General features: G+C 39.5%; 1 protein-coding gene across 1 annotated transcript in view; it reads right to left on the bottom strand.

Annotated features, from left to right (window-relative positions):
• The window catches only part of Cdk17 (cyclin dependent kinase 17), a 75,321-nt gene that overhangs the window by 21,824 nt on the left and 32,712 nt on the right, over positions 1 to 20,785 (bottom strand). The window contains exons 2-4 of the mRNA XM_028783018.1: positions 8,954 to 9,100; positions 5,431 to 5,595; positions 489 to 622 (exon numbers count right to left, since the gene is read on the bottom strand). Of these exons, the coding sequence (XP_028638851.1) occupies positions 489 to 622; positions 5,431 to 5,595; positions 8,954 to 9,071 (417 nt within the window). The 5' untranslated portion in view covers positions 9,072 to 9,100. The remainder of the gene's footprint in view (positions 1 to 488; positions 623 to 5,430; positions 5,596 to 8,953; positions 9,101 to 20,785) is intronic.

The raw sequence follows: 20,785 nt of genomic DNA, 5'->3' as shown, positions 1-20,785 counted from the left end.
TAACTCTTATAGCATACACATAGGATGCTGGAGAGATGGCTCAGCGGTTAAGAGTACTGGCTGCTTGCTCTTCCAGAGGTCCTGAGTTCAATTCCCAGCAACCACATGGTGGCTCACAACCATCTATAATGAGATCTGAGGCCCTCTTGTGTCTGAAGACAGCTACAGTATACTCATATAAATGAAATAAATAAACCTAGGAGGGGAAAAGCATGCATACATACATACACACACACATATATATATGTACTAAAAAAGTATGATTAAGAAAATGTTTTCTGCAGAATGTGAACTTCAATTAATGTATAGTTGCCTTGGGATAGTAATTTAGAAAAAATAAACATTCAGACCACAGCTTACTAAGGCAAAGAAACAGCTCTTGTGTGAGTTCCATCTGTCTTCATGAATTTTCAAACACGCATTCCATGTTCCTTTACCAACACAAATATGCATACAATGGTTGTGTTTCCATTTTCTTAAATGGTTACCTCCATTGAGATCCGTCTATGTATACGATTTCTGAGGCAAACACCTGTAGGTGACTGGACTTCATCAGATGATGTCCCAGAAGCTTGGTCACTCTCACCATCTGATCCCATTTTCAGATTTTCATGAACGATATCTATATCAGAAAAGGAGGCATTGTTTACCTTTAAAGGATAAATCTTATTCTACAGTACATTTCACTATCATTACAAGTAAAATATAGACGGTCAACAAACAGAAATCACAATATTGAAAGTCATCTATGTTCTGGATACATAGGCATACAAGCAGTTAACAGATTAAAAAAACATAAATGTCTTACAAGAGAAATAAGAAATCTCAGGCCAGGTGTGCTGGTTGGTTTTTAATCAACTTGATACAAGCTAGAGCCAACTGGGAAGAAGGAAATGTCAACTAAGAGAACATTACCATCAGACTGCCCTACAGGCAAGCTTGTGAGAATTTTCTTGATTAATGATTGCTGTGAGAGAACCCAGTCACTATGGGTCCTTTTGTGTATAAGAAAGAAGGTAGAACGAGCCAGTAAGTAAGGTTCCTCTCCATGGTCTCTGCCTCAGTTCCTGGCTCCAGGTTCCTGCCCTGCTTGAGTTCCTGTTCAGGCTTCCCTCAGAGATGTACTGTGACACAGATGTGTAAGCTAAATAACCCCTTTGTCCCCAAGGTGATTATGGTGTTTCTTACAGCAGTACATGTTTTGGGGAAAGGTTGAAGCAATGCTTGAAACTTCTGAGCTGGAAACACCACTGGTGCTGGAAGCTTACTGATGCTCAGTGGAGGCTGGAAGGTAAGATGTTGGGAGCAACACAAGATGGTGGAGGCCTGGCTTGTGCAGTTTCAGAGGGAAGCAGACACTCTACCAGGCTTTTCTTATATCCTGAACTGAGTCTGTGGCTTCCGTCAGCTGAGAGTGAAAAGCAGCTGTGATCATGAAGAGACCTGAGCATCATGGAGGTGAAATCTTCTCGCAAGTATTTCCTCAGGGTCACCACAATAAGCTGTGGTCCAGAGGGAGCTGAAGTTTCATCTCCAGCGGGCACCCAGTCTTGCTGACGTGTAATAGTCTCCCACGTGGTACTGGTTTTGGCAGCATGAGAGCTGCAGGATTGAAGGTGTAGCTGAGGCTTAGCATTCTGAGAGGCCATGAGAGGCTATTGGTGGATGTGTAGTCTCAGCTGTTGTGTAAACGCTAGGATTGAGGGACTCCTGGAGAGAGGCCAAGGCTCAGCACCATGTGGAGAGTCCCTGAAGAGTGGCTAGCTGACGCCATGCTGAATGTATAGCCTAGTTACAATGGAGACTTGAAAATACCGGAGAATCCAGGACTGTGGGAAAACCACCAACAATACCAGGTGTAGAGCAACTTCAACCTGAGCCTGTGAGATTAGCTGCTTGTGCTGTGGACAGCACAACAGGAAAGGTGGGGGAGGTACCTAAGTGCACAGGAGCCCAAGGATTGAGGGTGAATGAGTCCCAGAGGCTGAGGACTTAGCTACGAGCTTTGATGTACACTGTTAGAGGTTGGATTTCCTCTGATCTTACTGGAACTGTGTTGTGCCTTTTCCCTCTTGGAACAAGAAGTATGTAACTTTTTTATTTTACAGAAGCTCAAATTGAGAGACCTTGGACTTTTAAGATACTTTAAAGACTGAGCTTTTTAAAAAGTGAATAGTTTTTTTTAAAAAAAAACAATGGAACTTTTAAAGATATATTATGTTTTAGAGTTATATAGTAGTTATATTAGTATGATATCTTGGGGGAAAACATGAAAGGAAAGATTAGGGTTTAATAGTGATGTGTCTGTCAAGGTGACAAGAGGTTAACTGAACTGATTAGTTTTTTGCCAACTTGACTCAAGTTAGAGTCACTTGTGAAAGTCAGTTAAGAAAATGCCTCTATCAGACTGCTCTGAAGGCAAAACATGTGGCGATTTTTTTTTCTTTTTGGTTAATAATTGATATATGAGGACCCAGTTGACTATGGATTCTAGGAGGCCCTCGGTTGTCTGAAGAAGCAAGCTGAACAAGCCATGTGTAGCAAGGAAGTAAGCAGTACCCCTCCACGGCCTCAGCTTCAATTGCTGTCTCCAGGTTCCTGCCCTGCTTGAGTTCCTCCCTTGGTTTCCCCCCTCAGTGATAAACTGTAACAGGAATGTTTAAGTCAAAAAAGAAATAGAAAAAGTCCTCTCTCTCCATATTGCTTTTATTCATAGTGTTTCTCACAGCACTACAGAGCAAACTATGGTATCAAGCATGGTGGCACAAACATTTAACCCCGGCACTAGGGAGACAGAGGTAAGAGAGGGAAATCTCAACATTTTCAAATTATGAAAATTTTTACAAGAAAACTAATTCAAGTTATTATCAAGAATTGAATAAAATTATACACTTGACACAGTTCTTGAGAATTACTGTAACTCTGCTCTTTTTCCAGATTCTAGGAGACTTAAAAAATAACCTACTTTTAGACCAGGTAGATTAGGCACACAGCTGGACTAGAAACCTGGTCTTTTGCTTCTTATGACTATTCTCTCATTAGATGTATCATTAGGTCAACAAGAAAATGGAGCTAACTCATAGAATAGTCTTTAAAATATTTAAAAAGCTGCTATCCACCAGTAGCAAGACGGATATGGTGGCACATGCCTGTAACTCTGGAACTAAGGCAGCAGGACAGAGCAGAAGCTGTCAGCTGAGGCTACAGCGAGATGCTGTCTTGAGCTGAATATCTACGACAAAACTAAGTTTGTGCTCTCTGAAGTATCAAAACTCTGCTGAGAGCGAGTGCACAAGTTCAAGACCTGCCTGGGCAAACTGTTGAGGCCAGAGCTCAGTGACTCAGCATTTCTGAAGCATGCCTTAATGAGGCAGCAGGTTCAGTTCCCCAGAACTAACAAGTAACCAACAAGCAAACAAAACCAACCAGCCTGTCCTACAAGGACTGCCAAGCAAAGTATCAATCTCAGATAGGAATAAGCACTAAGTACCATTTGACTCAGCCAGGAGACTAGTCAGTGTTTCTGTCTCCTTCAGGATACAAGTGAGGTGAGTGAGTGGAGAGCCATGTCAGAGCTTCACTAACTGTTAGTGGGTCAAGGACTTTGATGAAACACGAAGCATATCAAGAACTAGAGAATACTTCTCATTCAAGTTTTGTGCCACTTGCCACTTGTATAATACACTAATAAATTTGATCAACATTACTAACATTTTCAATGTTACTTTCTTAACTCAAGACCAAGAGTCTCAAGAACACATGCTTTTACATTGCTCCTGAACTAAAAATGTTTCTTACATTTTTAACAGCTTACTACACACAGAAAAAGAATATGCAACAGACTCCAGTCCATAAAACCTAAAACATAAACTAACTCCTGACTACACAGCCAACAAAATTACAAGCCAAGACCTGATTTCTTGAAGATAAATACTCCCTCATGACTGACTTCAAATTATTGGCACAGTATTACTGGACAGGTGACACGGTCCAGAAATATGCAATGGCACACCATTACACAGTGTTACCACTGTTGACACATGATGCAAAGAACATTATCTCAGAGAGTAGATGACCGTGACAGGAAACCAATTGGGGGTAAGGCCTCTGGAGTACTCATTACCTTTGGTTTTTAATTTAGCTTAACTCTGTACATGTACAATATAAACTATAACAGCAGCTATGTTTAACACCGGTAACACTCATCTCTCCTGAATCAGCTTAAGATGATTCTGGTGCATCATTCTCTGTGCTATGGTGGCAGGGATAAAGGCACGTTTCTCACAGATGAAGCCACACTGTAGAGAGGCTCATGGTCTTTTTTTTTTTTTTGATATTTGTAAATGGATTTACTTATTCCAGAATATGAACATATATCAAACATACCCCCATAAGCATATAAAATTACTGTCAAATACATAGGAAAAATAAAACAGCTTCTTATACTTTGCAATCAAAGATATGTTTTCCTTGAAATGCTTGGTGCATAAAGTTTCCATTCCAATACTCCAGTGCTTTTACATCGAGTCTTGGCTGTCAGTGGGCAACTCCTCACTGCTGCCAGCTTGTCTCTTGCTCATTCTTCTAGAACATGTTTTAGACTCATCTGTGTGAGCAACACCTACAGTTCTGTATGCAGGACAGCTGTTTATTCGATTGTTTGTGTGTGTGTGTGTGTGTGTGCGCGCGTGCGCACGCGCTCGTGCGTGCACACACACACAAGTCTGTACAGTATATGGAGGCAAGAGGTCAGTGCCAAGTGTGTTCCTCAGTCACTCTCACTGAGAAAAGGGTTCTCACTACCTGGAGCTTCACCTGCTCCTGTCTCCCCAGTGCTGGATTACTCGTATGCACGGGCACACCTGGGTATGTGAGGAGGATCTGAACGCAATCAAGGCTCATGGTCTTAAAATTAGGGAAAGGAACCAGGAAGTAAGCTACTGTGGCAAGAAATAAAGCAAAGAGTGGAGTAAGACATTCAGGAGCTGTAGTAAATTATCTAATGGGACAACAAAATTGCTATATTTAAAATGATTTCTAAAATCAAAACATAAAACAACACTATCAAAAAAAGACAAGAGATATAAGATACACAAATACTCGCAGTTATCCTTCCTGGATATTTCAAAAGCACATAAAGGCAAAAGAATGATCAGTCAGGTGAAAATCTACTTCTTGTACTGTCAATATGCATTAAGACCTGAAGAGCTGTTCAAGCAGTGTCCACTCTGCATGAACAGACATGCAAGCATCTTTCTCTGCGGTGTTCGCACCCCTCATCTTTCTGCTACCCTTCAGGTCCTCACCTGGTCTCTACATGACTAGAGGGAATCTGACAATGACAGTGGCTGGCTTTCTTCACACAATAACACTCAGTGTGCATGTCCTATGAGCAGATTGTTAAACACAACAGACAAATAAGCACGTTACCTAATCTGCTTCCATTCCTGGGCATTGCCATAAAGGAACCGAGGCTTCCGCCAATAACACTGTGGGGTCTCCGCAATGGGGGCTTCTTGAAGGAGCCTGTGTACTGATGAAGGAAGGAATGCATGCTGTGAGACGTTGGCGGCCTGCCATTCTTCACAATGGGCTCTGTGGTTCATGGCATCCAAGAATCATTCCACAGCCGTCCCAAGAGTCAGGATCACAAGAGAAGGGTTAAGAAAACAGAACAAAACACAAGGCTGTAACAGAGATCGTTTACATGTAAGCTCACTTCTTTGGCGATTCATTCAGAGTGCAATAGACAGAAGGAACTTCTATGAAAACACATTTACAGAAAATAACATTTCAGGTTGGTCCAATGACCCAAACTGGCTAATAGTTACTAATATGCCCCACCAGGTTTCCTATTATCAAATTACTCATATCTTAAAATTATTTGCAAACCAGCCCTCCATGTGCTGACTTATCATGACTACCATGTGTCGCACACAGGGTTAAATATGCTGTAGAATATAACACACGAAATTCTTACCAAAAGGCATCTAATCTATACCGCTATCAGTAGACATTCAGAAAGGTTATGTCAATTAGTGAATAAAACAGGAAAACTTAAGTGTACATCAGTATGGAAGCTTAGATTATTGCTTCAAATATGTTATTCTGTTATATAAAGAATCTTTAAACAAGCAAAGACCCATTACCAAGCAGAAACATCTTACAGTAGAATACTTCATAATCGGTTAGCTATTGATGAGGAAGAACCTTAGCAGTGTTCTGTTTGAACACCTACTTCAATCTTATTGAGTATAACCCTAAAAGTGAAGCCGCTGGTCCATATGGCAATTCTATGCTCGACTTTTAGAAACAAATAAATAGACTAAAGACTCGGGGCTGGGACTATGGCTCAGTGATACAGTGCTGGCCTAGCACATGTAAGCCCCCATGTCAAATTCTCATGCTACAAAACTAAATAAATAAATACAGAGAAAATAAAAACCTATAATTTTTTGAGTTATCTTTCATAGATGGTATTTTAGGAATACTTTCTTATTCTTCCATTTATAAATTTTCAATTTATATTTAAATAAGGCAGTTCTAAGGGGCCAGTGTGTATGTAAGGTGGCCAAGATTAACAATTTTAAGCTTATGTTTACATTCTGACTACCAATTCAGTTAGTAAAATTCAAGATTCTTCCTTTCTAGATTGGACCCACCAGTCAACATGCACATATCACAACTGCACGGTGTACTGTGAATTACAATCATGGCACAGTGCCTTCAAAGTGGGACACGGTTATTGAAATTACAAAGCTCTCTCAAATTCTAGTTGGGAGGAGTACTATAGATAACCAAAAGTATCATGTGCATTTAATTTTTCTAAGATATTTACAACTCCGCAAGTGTGTACTTCTCCATTTTGTTATAGTATACAATATACATGTCTATATATTACACATGCATAAGAGATCTCTTGACCATGCATGCAATCAAACTAGAGATAGGAGATCAAAAATTGGTCTGAGGCAGCTTACTCAGAGAAATAACTATTTCACTTATTTCTTAAGCTAGAATGTTCACTGTTTCAAACTAGACAAATCACCAATTGCGTTTGCTTTGTAAGCAGATTACGTTACATGTAAGACTTTTAAATAGTACACTCTCCATACATTCTTGCAGAGTACTTTGACACAGGCTCTATCTCTGTGTGCAACCTAGCTTGCGTAGTTCTTATGCTAAAAACAAAAGACTTAAAATTGCTGCAAAAATTACTGATGAAATCCACGTTACACAGTGAGACTAGGCAGCAACTGACTATGGTAGTTCAGGGTGGAAAGAGAGATCTGTCTATGTATGACTTCGGGTTGCTCTGATGACAGAGCTCTTAGTCTTTCTTTTTAAAGTCTGTCACAAAGCAACAACTCACACAATTTTCAAAATATTGGATATTTTTAACATCTTATCACTTGTTACAAACTAATCAGGTTTTAAGATAATTACCAAAATATTTCAAAAAACATTCAATTAGTCTAAATTATTAATTAGCTCTAAAATGTTAGTGTATCGTCCATGACTCAGTTTTAATAAAAACGTTTGTCTGGTAATCAAACACTCAGAGGAATGCACTCCAAAAGCCACCTACCATGATGTACACTGTGCCTCTTTTATCTCTGAACATCACTGGCAAACACACTGGCCAGAATTTCTAGCACAAGAAATAAGCAAGCTGGATTCAACCATTATTACCACCAAGGATTCAATGGGAATCTATGTGAATAGCAGGGTTCTGTTCCATGTATCTAGCAGATTCTCTTAGAAGAGGAATAAATATTACAAAATCATCTTCAAGATGTGAGACAAATGTAACTTTTGCCCCCTATATAGAATGATAACCAAATCATTGTCTTGAATTTCTTACTGAGCTCATTTTTCTCTGCTCTGGTCAAAAACCACCAAAGCAAACATTAGAAAACCAAGAGAGACCATGAGAACAGATGCAAGGTCGCCTCGGCTCTGCCAACAAGATGGACAGTGTTCAGCAAACAATGATTTGTCTGAGGAAGAAAGGCAAGGTCTGTGAAACCTGCGCAGGATAAACGGACTTCTCCACGTGGGTGAGGCAGTACTTCAGTGCGTACGTAGTGTATCCGCAGTCCCAGATCACGATGGCTAAGCTGCACAACATGCTGCACCTCTCACCCCACAAGCCGTGCCCTGCACTGAGGCAGGCAAGCAGGCTCTGACTGCAGACTGCCAGAGATCTCGGACCAGATTTGGAAGCTCAGGCAAGGGAGCTTCTCAGAAACCGAAAACCATGGCTCATTATTGGCTGTTTTTATCTCCTTCCTGATCACTAGGACATTCCTAGGTTTATTTTGGCTTTGAGTATATAACGGTGTTCTAAAACTTTCACCAAGTTTACATTTTAGTTTAATGTAATAAACTCTTTAAATTGTTACACTAAAATTTGTGCATTACTACTTTGTATTGTAAAAAGCACTGTCAGATGACATAATGATTTTGTTCTGTTATAGGAGTTCAATACTATGGACACACTGTGGTATGTAAAATAAGAAAATAGCAAATTTCCTCATCTGATGATCCTTGTAATCTATAAAGATAGTCAATATATATCTAGAAAGCTTTAAGATTATACAATAAAGCTATAAACAGGAATTTTACCACCTTACTATCTTGTATTTATAGTATATTTAATACAAATATTTAAATGATAATTTACCAATAGTTATTTAACAATTAGTATAATTTTATAGCATATGTAAGAACTTGAGAAGTACTAAAAACATAAAGGCCCTCCTAGGAGTAGGGGACCAGGTACGCTGCAGACTGGGAGGAGAGCCGGACGTGACTCTAGCCAAGCACATTCAGGTCAGTCTTCTGTTTCCAAGAAACCAAAGACTTAGATCAACAAAAATCCCATCTTCAATGTATCTGAAGATTTGAGTGTATTTATAACATGATTAAGTCTCTCCCCGCAGATGCTTACCGTTGTCTTTGCTACTGCTCTCCTCTATGGTCATCTGTTCAGCCAGTTCCGACAGCGATTCATCAATAGTCTGACTTCCCCTGAGCGTAAGGGACAGTCTCCTCTTAAACTTTTTCATCCTATCAGTTGGATGTGGCTTGAAAAATTCTGAAGGTAAAGAACAAATGAAAAAAATAGTTTTAAGTATTTTATTGCTGAAGAAAATGTCACCCTGGGCTTAGAATTTATCTTCAAAATAAGAATCTATTAAGGGATTCTCATTTCTAGCAAACATCATAGAATCTAAACTTTTTGTTTAAAAATAGAGTCTGATTTGTGCTCTGTTTAGTTGGTATCAACAGGGGGAAAACTTTTTATGAAACAGTGAGACCTTAAGAATGACGAGGTCAGAAGGGATAAAGTCCCTAGACCATGCCCTCTGCAAACTCCGAGGGTGACTGTTACTTTGATGCTTAGGTCCTGGCACAAGTCTCAGCTACCATCCAGAACCAATCAGATCCGTGGCCTATCCCATTTTCATGGTAGCGAAATGCTCAAAGACCTTCCCTGAGGAAACCATCAAATACCAAACAACAGAACTAAAGACTTAGAAGTGAGATTAATATTTACTTTTTCTTTCAGTTCAAACATTTCTGAAGTTAGGATGCATGTTACAATTTACAAGACATCAAATGTAACCAGCAGTATTTTTTCCTGTCTTATTAGTCAGTGGAGCCTTACTAAGTGGAGCCCCGCTAAGCAACTCAATCATTTACCTTAATGTCTTTTCTAATTGCTCTTTATAACCTACATGTAATAAGGATGCTTACCAGAGCACCTTGCAAGCTATCCTAAATATAAAACAATTTACATTCAGCCTTTACAATATCCTGATGTTAAAATAAATCCAGCTGTTTATGTTTTTCATCTGTGTTTTGCTCAATTTCTCATTCTAACGGTATACTCTAGGTTTGCTGAACGAGTGACTCACAGAAAGATTTTGTTGCTCAAAGTCTGGAGAACACAAATACAAATTTATAACTGATAACTTCATATTTGATCACTTCCCAATATGTATTTACTATAATTTAAAAAGAAATCACCATAATAAAACATGAAACAACACACATTAAAAGGCAAGTATTGCAACTATAATCTAATACAGTTTTTCTTCATCTCCAAGCTCCAATGTTAAAACATACTGTTTACGGAGTCTAAAACGCAACCCCAGCACAGCTTGGGTTAGTCCTGATACTGAAACGGACAAGCCTGTGCCGAGTGTCTAGTAACTTATCGTCCAGTTTACCGTTCATCCTTCTTCTCAGCTGTGTCTAGCCTGCAACTAAACCCATCTACTTGCTGTGCTGCTCATTTTTTCAGTTATAGAACCCCCATTTGATTCTTTTCTATAGATTCCAGTTCTCTGGTGAAATTCTCAGCTTCAGCATCTATTTTCATGAACATACTAATCACCGTATTTTAAAGTTCCCATCTATAACCCCATAGTCTCTGTAAGACGTTGATCTGTTTCTCCTGCTGACTTTTTTCTCTTTTTGCTCTGTGGGTAGCAGTATTTTACAGACTGTCAAGATACCACGTGAATGATGAGGTGAAAACTGGAGGAATGCAGAGGTTCCAGATGTGGCTATCTTCCTCCACAGAGGCTTTATTTATTTTCCCTAGCTGGATATCCAAGCAGAGGCAGGTCAGCAGTTGAACACAATCCAATGGAGGACAGAAACTGCTGGAGACTGAAGCTCAGACACTGAGACTTTGACCCACTTCCGCATTACTGGCCCTTCTATGGTAAGGTCCTTCAAGGGACTCCAACTATAAATCTAGGGCAGAATAACAGCAGCGGAGGCTGTTAAGTTAAAATATATAATAACTACATATATAAATATATAAAATATTACAAATAAAATATGCAAAAATAAATAAAGACAGAGTAGTGGAGGCTCTGTACTGTCCCTACTTGCTTTTTGCTCTTTTCTTATGCCCTGTTCAGCCTTTATCTTTCTACTGTGGACAGCTTAAAGGTTGTTAATTAACTCACAGACACCAGAAATATGGTGTCTCCCTCCCTGGCCTCCTGAATCGCTACTCAAGTTTGGACAGGCTTATATACTTTCAAATTGGTCTCATTCCCCTGCATTTCTAGTATTTTCGGCAGGACTTCAGTTCACTTAAAAGTTATTCCATCAAAGGCAAAATGAAGACTTTGGTGTGAATAAGTCAAGGTAATATAGAGATATCAATGGGAAGCAGCCCAGCATGCTAAACTTGATTCCAAAGAAACACGCTAACTGTAAGACATGGCCTAAATGTGCCAACTGTAGACATGCCCTAAACATGCCAACTGTAGGCACATCCTAAATGTCATCTCTCTGCTTCACTTCTGTAGCTGCACCTTTAGAACAGCTCTACCATGACAGAAACTAATTCAGGACATCTGTTTCTACATCTTAGATATTTAAGGTAAAGTACATTACTTTCAACTACCATTTTGTTTCTCTAAAACTGTATGCTAGGCTATGGCTCACACTATAGTCCTAGCACCTGGGAGGCTGGCTGATGTTAGCTCCAGCTCAGTACAGGCCTCACAGTGAATTCCCAGATAGACTGGAGCTACACAGTGTGACCTTCTCAGAAGTCAAATGACAGAAATAAGAACAACAAAAGAGCCAGCACTGCAGAAGCCTTTCTTTCTAAGCTTAAAGCAGTGCCAGGACCAGCAGAGGAGTAACTACACAGGCTTGGGAACTCAACCCTACATCATCTGAGGAAAACCTCATCTGTGAGAGAAAATCCATAAGCCCTTGGAATATTGCATTTGTGATGAGTGTCTCTATATACTGAGACTAAGTCACACCCAATAATTATTTTCAGTGCTGAGGATCAAACCCAGGACCTCGTGCATGCTAGGCACCATTCAAAGTCAGCCCTCAAACCAGACCAAAAGTCTATCAACATTTCAGCCACCACTGTCTCTAGCGTAGTCATAGGGTCCCTCGTGTCTATCCAACCATATAGTATCATTGCAGAACCCTGGCATGACATTTTTTCAAGTTTGCTGGCCACAGATCTTGCCTATTATTCTTGAATGACAAAGGCTAAAATGATAGTGCATAGCATAGATCAATTATATATAAGTGTTCTATTATAGTGTTGAGTTTGGCTATCCAAAATCTAGGCCGATGCGGCTAACGAGCACCTTCCTAATGAGAGTGCTTAGTCCAAATGGAATTATGCTGCAAATGCAAAATATAAGTTCGGCATGAAAATAAGGTTGTAAAAGTATCTTCCTAATGGTAGACAAAAATCATCAAACAAACAAACAAACAAACAAAAATCCCCAAAACAACAACAACTGGAATAAAAGTCCCAGGGGAAAGGATAGAAAGTGGGAAATATTAATAGATATAGAATTCCTGTTTTCCAAGAAAAAGAACTCTAGAGATAGAAAACAGGCTAGCACAGAACATTAAATAGATCTTGGTGGGTTTAAGTAGATCCAAGAGTGGATGCAAATAACTTCTTATTGTAGTGCATTTGAGTAACAGTACACAACAGGGAATGAGTCACTTATCCATAATCTACAGTAGTACAGTTTAATATTTATCTTGTCGAACAATGAAGAAAATTCTAGTAAATAAAATAAAAAGCTGAGCACAAGGGACATTTGAGACACTGTCACACAAGTACACACACGAATACCAGGATCCTGAAAGCTCTACAAGGACAGCAAAAATGGAGACAAATACATTTTTAAAAATAAATGTTGACCTCAAACTTCCCAACTCTGATGACAAAGACATGAATATACAAAGCCTAATAAAAATACAAAGAGATCCACACCGAGATACTTTATTAAAAATACAGAGGGGGCTGGAGAGATGGCTCAGCGGTTAAGAGCACTGACTGCTCTTCCAGAGGTCCTGAGTTCAAATCCCAGCAACCACATGGTGGCTCACAACCATCCATAATGAGATTGGATGCCCTCTTCTGGTGTGTCTGAAGACAGCTACAGTGTACTCATAAATAAAATAAATGAATAAATCTTTAAAAAAAAATACAGAAATCCCAAGGAAAGAAATCTTGAAGCAGCCAGAGTGAAGCTATTTAATCTAACACAAGGACTCCTCAACATGATTAAAGGCTGACGATATATTAGAAATTAAAAGGCCAGGAACAGTATACTTAAATAGTAGAAGGAAAAATAAAAAATTAACCAAAGATATTCTATTCCGCAAAATTATACTTTGGAAATGAAAGAGAAATTAAGGCATTTGTTCCCAATAGATCTGCCTAAAAAAAAAAAAAAAAAAAAAAGGAAAAGGAAAAGGAAGGCTTCTAGGGCAAAGTAAAAGGAAGATTATAATAAACTGAAAACGTCAACAGCTAACTTACAACAACAGAAAAGCACACAAAAAGAGACAGAACTTGAAAACACTGCACATTTAGTGGATAAGACCTGACAGACATATGCAAGATTCTTCACTTAACAATAGTGCACACTAACTCTTCAAGTGTGCACAGAACACACTGCAGACCAGACCACAAAACAAACTAAAAGCATGGTTTTCCTGTTTTAGTATTAGACCCAGGGACATGTGTATATATATGCTAGGCAGGGGCTCTTCTCCTGAGATATAGTCCTGGCACAAGTGTGTATATGTGTGCCTTTTTTCTTAATCTAATAAAATGAAACTAAGTATCAAACAAGAAAACTTTATAAATATGTGAAAACACAATAAAACAATCCTAATTAATACGCTACTGAAAAACTCACAACCACAGAATACATCTTGAGACACTAATTCAATACACCAAAACTTACAGTGTACAGCTAAGTGTCAAGAAAACTTCTAGCTGTACTGTCTACATCAAAAAGAAAGCCTCAAATTAGTATTCAAATGGTACATTTTATAGAATTAGAAAGCAAAGATCCAATTAAACCCAAAACTAACTAAAAGGAGGATACAATAAGAACCGACTGGAGACACACAAAACAGAATTCGGTTCTTTGAAAATGTTACACTGATTTAGAAAACACAGCCATGAGAGAGAAAGATGGCTCATGTCCGTAGGGGACCTGCTGCTGAACCAAGTGACTGATTCTACCCTCCAGACACACAGTGAAGGAAAGAAGAGACCCTCGGGGCTGTCCTTACCTCCACACACAAGCCATGGTATTTAAGTGCCACACACAAATAAATAAAATCCATTTTTAAAAAATGAGAATATTAGTACCAATGTAAGTAAATAAGAAGATAAGAAAATTCTATGAATTGTGGACCAGAAAGTGAGTAACCTAATAAAGTAAACAAATATTCCAGAAATATGCAAAATGCCCACTTACTCTTGAAAAAGTACAATTTAAGTAGATCTCTAACATTCAAGGAGAAAAAATTAATACAACAAAGAAAAAAGTTCAGACAAGATATATTTACTGGCGAGAGAAAATCTTTCTCAGCAAACAGGCTAGATGGCTCTTGAGGAACAAAGCCCAAGGTTGAACTCTGACCTCCACAACCATGCCCACACATGTGCACATACAGCATGTACATACACTCACACACACAAAGGAAACAGTTATAATAGTAATTTAAAAAGTATTAAAAAGATAAATCCTTAGGAGTTATCCAATGAGATAATAGACATATGCTAAAAGCTAAAAAATACTGTTGAATAAAGCTCAAACAGATGTATGTAAATGAAAATATAACCCCTTCTCATGAACTAGAAGATAAATCTATTAAAACTATTATTCAAGGGGGATCTACATATTCAATATGGCCCAATCAAAAGTCCAATTGTTTTATTTTTCAAAAAAAAAATAGAGAACATACCCTAAAATGTATATGGCATTCTGAATATAAGAAAATTAGAGGGCTCCTATTTTCCTTACTACAGTTTATTGAAACACTACAGTAATCAAACACTGTAATATTTGCATCAGAAGGAACACATACACCAAAGCAGTAGAACTAAGACCCTAAACCAACCATCAGGACAGTCTTTCCAACAACTGTGCTGGGAAATCAGTCACTCTAATGGAATTCAGTGAAGTTGAATTCTTATGCCATATGCAAGAGTTACCTCAAAATAGACAGAATAAAGTAGGTATAACTAAACATCAGCATTAAAACCATGTAACAAAAACCAAAAACTTCTTGGGGCTGGTGAGATGGTTCAGCTTGTAAGGGCACTTGACACCAAGCCAAGCCTGGTGACCTGAGTCAGCAGAGCTCATGTGATAGAAGGAAAGAACTACGTCCAGTGAGTTGTCCTTTGACCGTCACACAGGCACCAGGCCATGTGTCCCACCCCACCCCACCCCCAGGGCCCAAAGGTCTTCAAACATGACAAACTATTGCCAGTGGTTTTGGTTATCCTCCAAAAACGTGAGATAAGACCTTATTGCTGAAGACACCAACCATGTGGAGAACGCAAGCTGGTGCTGTCTGGGGAGCTTCATCTCTTCTGGCTAGCTTTCACAGTGCTGAAAGATGGTATGCATGCTCTCAGAGCTGAAAATTAATCATCAGTATTGCCCAGTGGACTCAACCGTGTGAATTACAATAACCAGTCTGGCAGGACATGTGCACTGATCCAATACTGGCATGAATATCATGGGAGTAACCAACCACTCTGTTTGGATTTAAGACCTGCTCTACAAGATGAAACTCATACCTGGCCAAGAATCTGCGACTAGACAGATCATAGACCCTGGGAGACAATCTCCTGCTACTCTTCTGCGAAGTGGACACAGTAGTAAACCAACTCCTAATGACCTGTCATTATACACATTGACTGAAACATCTCAACGTATCAGAGAAGCCTGTTTTCAGTAGATGTCCACAACCAGCCGGGTAAGTAGAGCAAGTTATAAGGAATAAGAGACTGCAGAATGTCCAGTCCTGAAGACTATGCATACTACCCTCCTGCCCTCACAGGCCAAGGGATCATTGTGGGAGAGGGCAGAAAGAGTGTAAGAGCCAGAAGAGGTAGATGACTAGAAGGAAAGTATCTTCTGGACACAGCAGAGTAGCTGCGCATCTGGTGCCGATGGTGGAGAACCACACATAAAACCTGTTCGAGCCTAAAGCAGACCAAGAGCCAGTGGGGAGAGGGAAGGCACGCAGGGCTAGCCCTAGTCAAGGCTAAGTCTTAGCTGGCAGGAAAAGGGTCGGTTTTCTCTAAAAGCATAGAGAAGTTAAGTTAAATAAATCACAACCCCAAATCCTTGGGATTTTAAAAGATAATGTTTTTAGTTCTACAAGAAGTTTATTATTTTCTTTAAGCAAATTTTCAAATATATTGTTTACTAGTCAATAGGTTTCTTGTTTGTTTGTTTGTTTTTGTTTTTTTTTTTGTTTTTTGAGACAGGGTTTCTCTGTATAGCCCTGGGTGTCCTGGAACTCACTCTGTAGACCAGGCTGGCCTCGAACTCAGAAATCCACCTGCCTCTGCCTCCCAAGTGCTGGGATTAAAGTCGTGCACCACCACTGTCCGGCAATAGGTTAAAATTTTAAATGTAATTAAAATCTGACTTTAAAATCTTCACAATGTAGATACTTTCTCATGATTAATTCATCATGATTAATCAGCTGACTGGCGGTGATGAGTCCCCACAAAGGGGATTCTGTTTTAAACACTGCTTCGTTTCAGTGATTTCAGAAAATAATCTACTAGAAAAGTCATCTGACGCTTTTGATAATCATAGTCTCATGTGCCAGAACCAAAAGAGTGACTGGAGCTATTTAAGGTGGTGTCCCACCCTGACACACAGCTAGAAACAAATGAAAAAAGCCCATTAAAGAGGAAGCACATGGACAGAAAACATCAGAACATCTTTATAAATGAGACAAATTTTCCAGTTAATTACGTACTCCAGCTACACCTATTTTGCCAAATCCTCTTTGACTTTAAAAAAAAAAAATGACTTTAGGAGCTAGAGAGGGGGCTCAATGGTTAGGAGCTCAGGCTACTCTTCCAGAGGACCTGGGTTCAATTCCCACCCAGTACCCACATGGCTGCCGAGCACAACCATCCAAGGGTACTAGGCACACCTATAGTACATAGATACACGTGCAGAAAGAACACCAATGCACATAAAAAAAAATAAGATTAATTTTTAAAAAGTAATTTTAAAATCATAAAACCAGGAGTTTACTGAAAGATAAAAAATCATCTTGAGAATACTTGCTGTCATGACTATGTCCTATAGTTTAAAATCAATCACCACTTACGGTGCATGGTGAAACACTGCTGTCTGATAAAGACGTAAATCCCTCTGCCACTGCGACATAATGCCCTCCACTGCTGATTAATTACTATAACTTCAAGACCTGGAAACCATGTGTGTGTGTGTGTGTGTGTGTGTGTGTGTGTGTGTGTGCGTGTGTGTGTGTGTATGTATGTGTGTGGGGGGGAAGCAGGGTTCCAAATCAAAAAGTAGCAGTGATAAAGGCACAAAGAACACAGGGCTAACCTGTGGGACCCATGCAGAGCAAGGGCAGGGGCAAGCCTGAGGAAAAGCTTGCTGGAAAAACCTAAAACACTCTGTCCCTGCCCAAGATTGGTATTTTTTTTTATCAAAACAGAGCTTTAGATTGATAATACTTTCATAAGATTAAAAATAAAGACATTGCCTGGATCACAAGTTCTCAACCTGTGGATTATAATTTATAATAGTAGCAAAATCACAGTTAGCAGTAAAGTAGCAATGAAAATAATTTTATGGCTGGGGCTCACCACAACATGAGGAACTGTATTAAAGGGTCACAGCATGAGGAAGGGTGAGAACTGCTGACTTAGTAGATAAATGTATATATACAATGTTTATATCGACTGAAAAAGACTAAAAGATATTTTTGTAACATGTAACCCTATGTCAGAGCCATGAATTGTGATGACCATAATTCTGTGCAAATTATCAAAAACAGTGGTAATAAGTTTGTAAACTATTGGGAATAGACGGGCATAATTAAAAATTAACAGGAGATTAAAAATCTGAAGGGAATAAGCAACATACTTTAACAATCAGGTCAAAAGGACAGGCTTATGTTCTTCGATCCTGCTGCTAAGTAACTAAGATCTCAGGCTACTGACTTAATAGTGGGTTTGTTTTTTCCTGTAAGATTTGATTTTGTTATTATTTTTAATTATGTGCATTCCCTCATGTCTGCTGAGCGGCCATGTATACATGCTGGCAGAGGTCAGAGACATCAGGCCCCCTGTTGGTAGAGTCACACAGATAGCCGGGAGCCACTTGGGATAGAGAAGGCGTTAGTCTGTTACTCAGCACTGGGGATCGCAAAAGGATATTTATTGTTCAGACATATAAAACTTTCAAAGAAGTTCTCCTTTTAATCCTAAAATCCCAAAATATGTGATTCAAGTTATCTAGTTAGATGAACAGATCAACAAGAGAAATAAGAGCAGGGACTGAGAAGTAATTTCTCTAGTTTGGTTGTTAAATGTTCCCCAAAGGCCCAGCAACTAGAGAGCCACTGGTAGGGGGAAGAACTGAAGATGTGGGGCCTGGTAAGAGAAACCTAAGTCTCTGAGGATGTGCTAGCAAAGGGATGGCACCAGCCATTCTTCTGCTCAATCTGTTTTCACACTTGGCCATGAGGTAGTCTTCCTCCAAGTGTTCCGGCCAGGATGGACGGCCTCACCATAAGCACTAAAAGAAGGGGGCAGCCAGTAACAGACTGAGACCACAAACTGTGAGCCAACATAAACCTGGGATAGCTAAAATATTCTGCAACAGTACCAGGAAGCTAGCAGAGTAATTGTAAATTTGTTTTATTTATAGTTAGATGGAGGTACTCACCTTAGTGGAGACTCCAACAGAAAAGGCCTTAAAAGCAATATAGATCATTATGGAGAAACCAGCAAGGGTGTGTGTGCCAAGATGTAATTACTAAGACTTCAAGACCTGGAGACCACTTTGGGAGGGAGGTGATCCAAATCAGAAAGTTCCAAATATATCAAAGAGCACAAGGTTAACGTGTGGGCCCAATGCTGAGGAACGAAACGGGTAAGCTTGAAGACTTACTTGAAAGTAAAGCATAACCGGTAAAAACCTACGAAAGTATACTGCATCCCGACAGACTGATTTGATTCTTCTCTGGAATACCTTACATGAACTGGTGAGGAACTGCTAGGAAGAAAGAGCAGCTTTGATCTCAGGAGCCCTGAGGTGGAAAGGCTCAGTCAAGCCTCGGGGATGTGGATTCTGGAGGGCTTTTATATAATTTATGACCTCAGGATTTGGTTTCAACCTCTAAGGAAGTTTAGATGCCAGCTGCTAAAGTAAGATCCATCCCTTTAGCAGATACCTTCTACCCTTCACAGTGATCTACAAGCATGCTCATTAGCTAATATTCATTGTGCACTTTGTGTATATAGATCTTATAGTAAGAACTAGGTAAAGAAACAAAAACAAACAAACCCAGCATCACTGCCCATGCAATAAGAAGTCCAGAAGAGCAAACAACAGAAGTAGGAAAATGAGATGCTCAGACACCCCTGGGCCCACAGGGAAGGCTACCTGGCAGAATAACAGAAGACAAAGAAGCCTCCATACTGCAGAGCCTCAGTAACTACAATATGAAGACAGCCTCCTATCTATCGTTCCTGGCACTTGGGTTGGTAACGGCCTATTGTTTTGATAAGTATATGAGTTAGGCTTTGATAAAAAAGACAAGCATCACACCTATAATTTAAGGGTTTTTTCTATATTTTGACTCCATTTATATATTTGTATATGTATGTGTGAGTGTGTGAACAGGCACATGTGTGGAGGTCAGAGGACAACTTGCAGAAGTTCTCTCCTTCCACCACTAGATTTCTAGGACTGAACTCAGGGCATCAGACTGGGTGGCAAGCACCTTTACCTACTGAGCCATCTCATCAGCCCCAAGAATTTAATGTAAATTGCTAACCAGGAACTGGAGAATTGAAAAGGAAAAGGGGAAGAGACAGATTATTATCGAAGCAGGAATCGCACAGAGCTGAAAGAAATAAAGGGGCTGGAATTATTACAACTCAGAGCTTTGAAAACAGAAACCCTATGAACTGAACCTCTGAAAGGAGTAAGGTGTTAGCAGGACACTAGAGGCCAAGAGCCCAAGCCAAGGGGCTCAGCAATGGCCACATGCAGCTCTCTGAGGAGCACGTAACTAGGGGATGCTCGTTTTAACTAAGTTTTGATGAGGATGGGTCTGTGGACATGCAGAAGCTGCACACTGGAACCAGCTGCCACTCAGTTCCTGCCAGGGTAGCTCTGTGGCTGCCAGACAGAGAACCGGCTAAGTAGACACGGCTCTCTTGAGTCTCTAACTCCCTACTTCTCACAGGTACACTTTCTCTTGGCACAGTGTAAGAAGGGATGGAGCAAAGGAGAAAGTCTCCAGTCTTTAGGACTCCTGCTCTATGCCGCACAGGTTCAGCATGTATCAGAGGCTACTAAGAAATGGATTAATAGCCAGAACCACTTGCATGACTTTATTTCTTCACTTTTTATGTACTTGCAGTAATGGTTTGCAAATATTTAGTTATAAAGGTCTAGTTAAGAACATTTGGTATTGTTCCTATGAATTCTGAAGTAATTATGTAGATACTAAATACTAAAGTAAGAGCAAACACTTTTTAAAAAAAACAAAGTTGGAAAAAACCAACCTTTTATAGATCTTATAAACCAAAATCAGAAATTCAAAATCAGAACTGGAAAAACGGAGTAGGCTCTAATTTGACACCTACATAGAAACCTTAAATTCCCTCACCAAAGAAAAAGATTAATGAGGATTAGTGGAAGGTATTGCATTACTTTCATACTTC

Source organism: Grammomys surdaster, unplaced genomic scaffold (genome assembly GCF_004785775.1).
Source record: "Grammomys surdaster isolate TR1022 unplaced genomic scaffold, NIH_TR_1.0 958, whole genome shotgun sequence".
Classification (NCBI taxonomy): domain Eukaryota; kingdom Metazoa; phylum Chordata; class Mammalia; order Rodentia; family Muridae; genus Grammomys; species Grammomys surdaster.
This window is presented reverse-complemented; position numbering and strand designations above follow the sequence as displayed.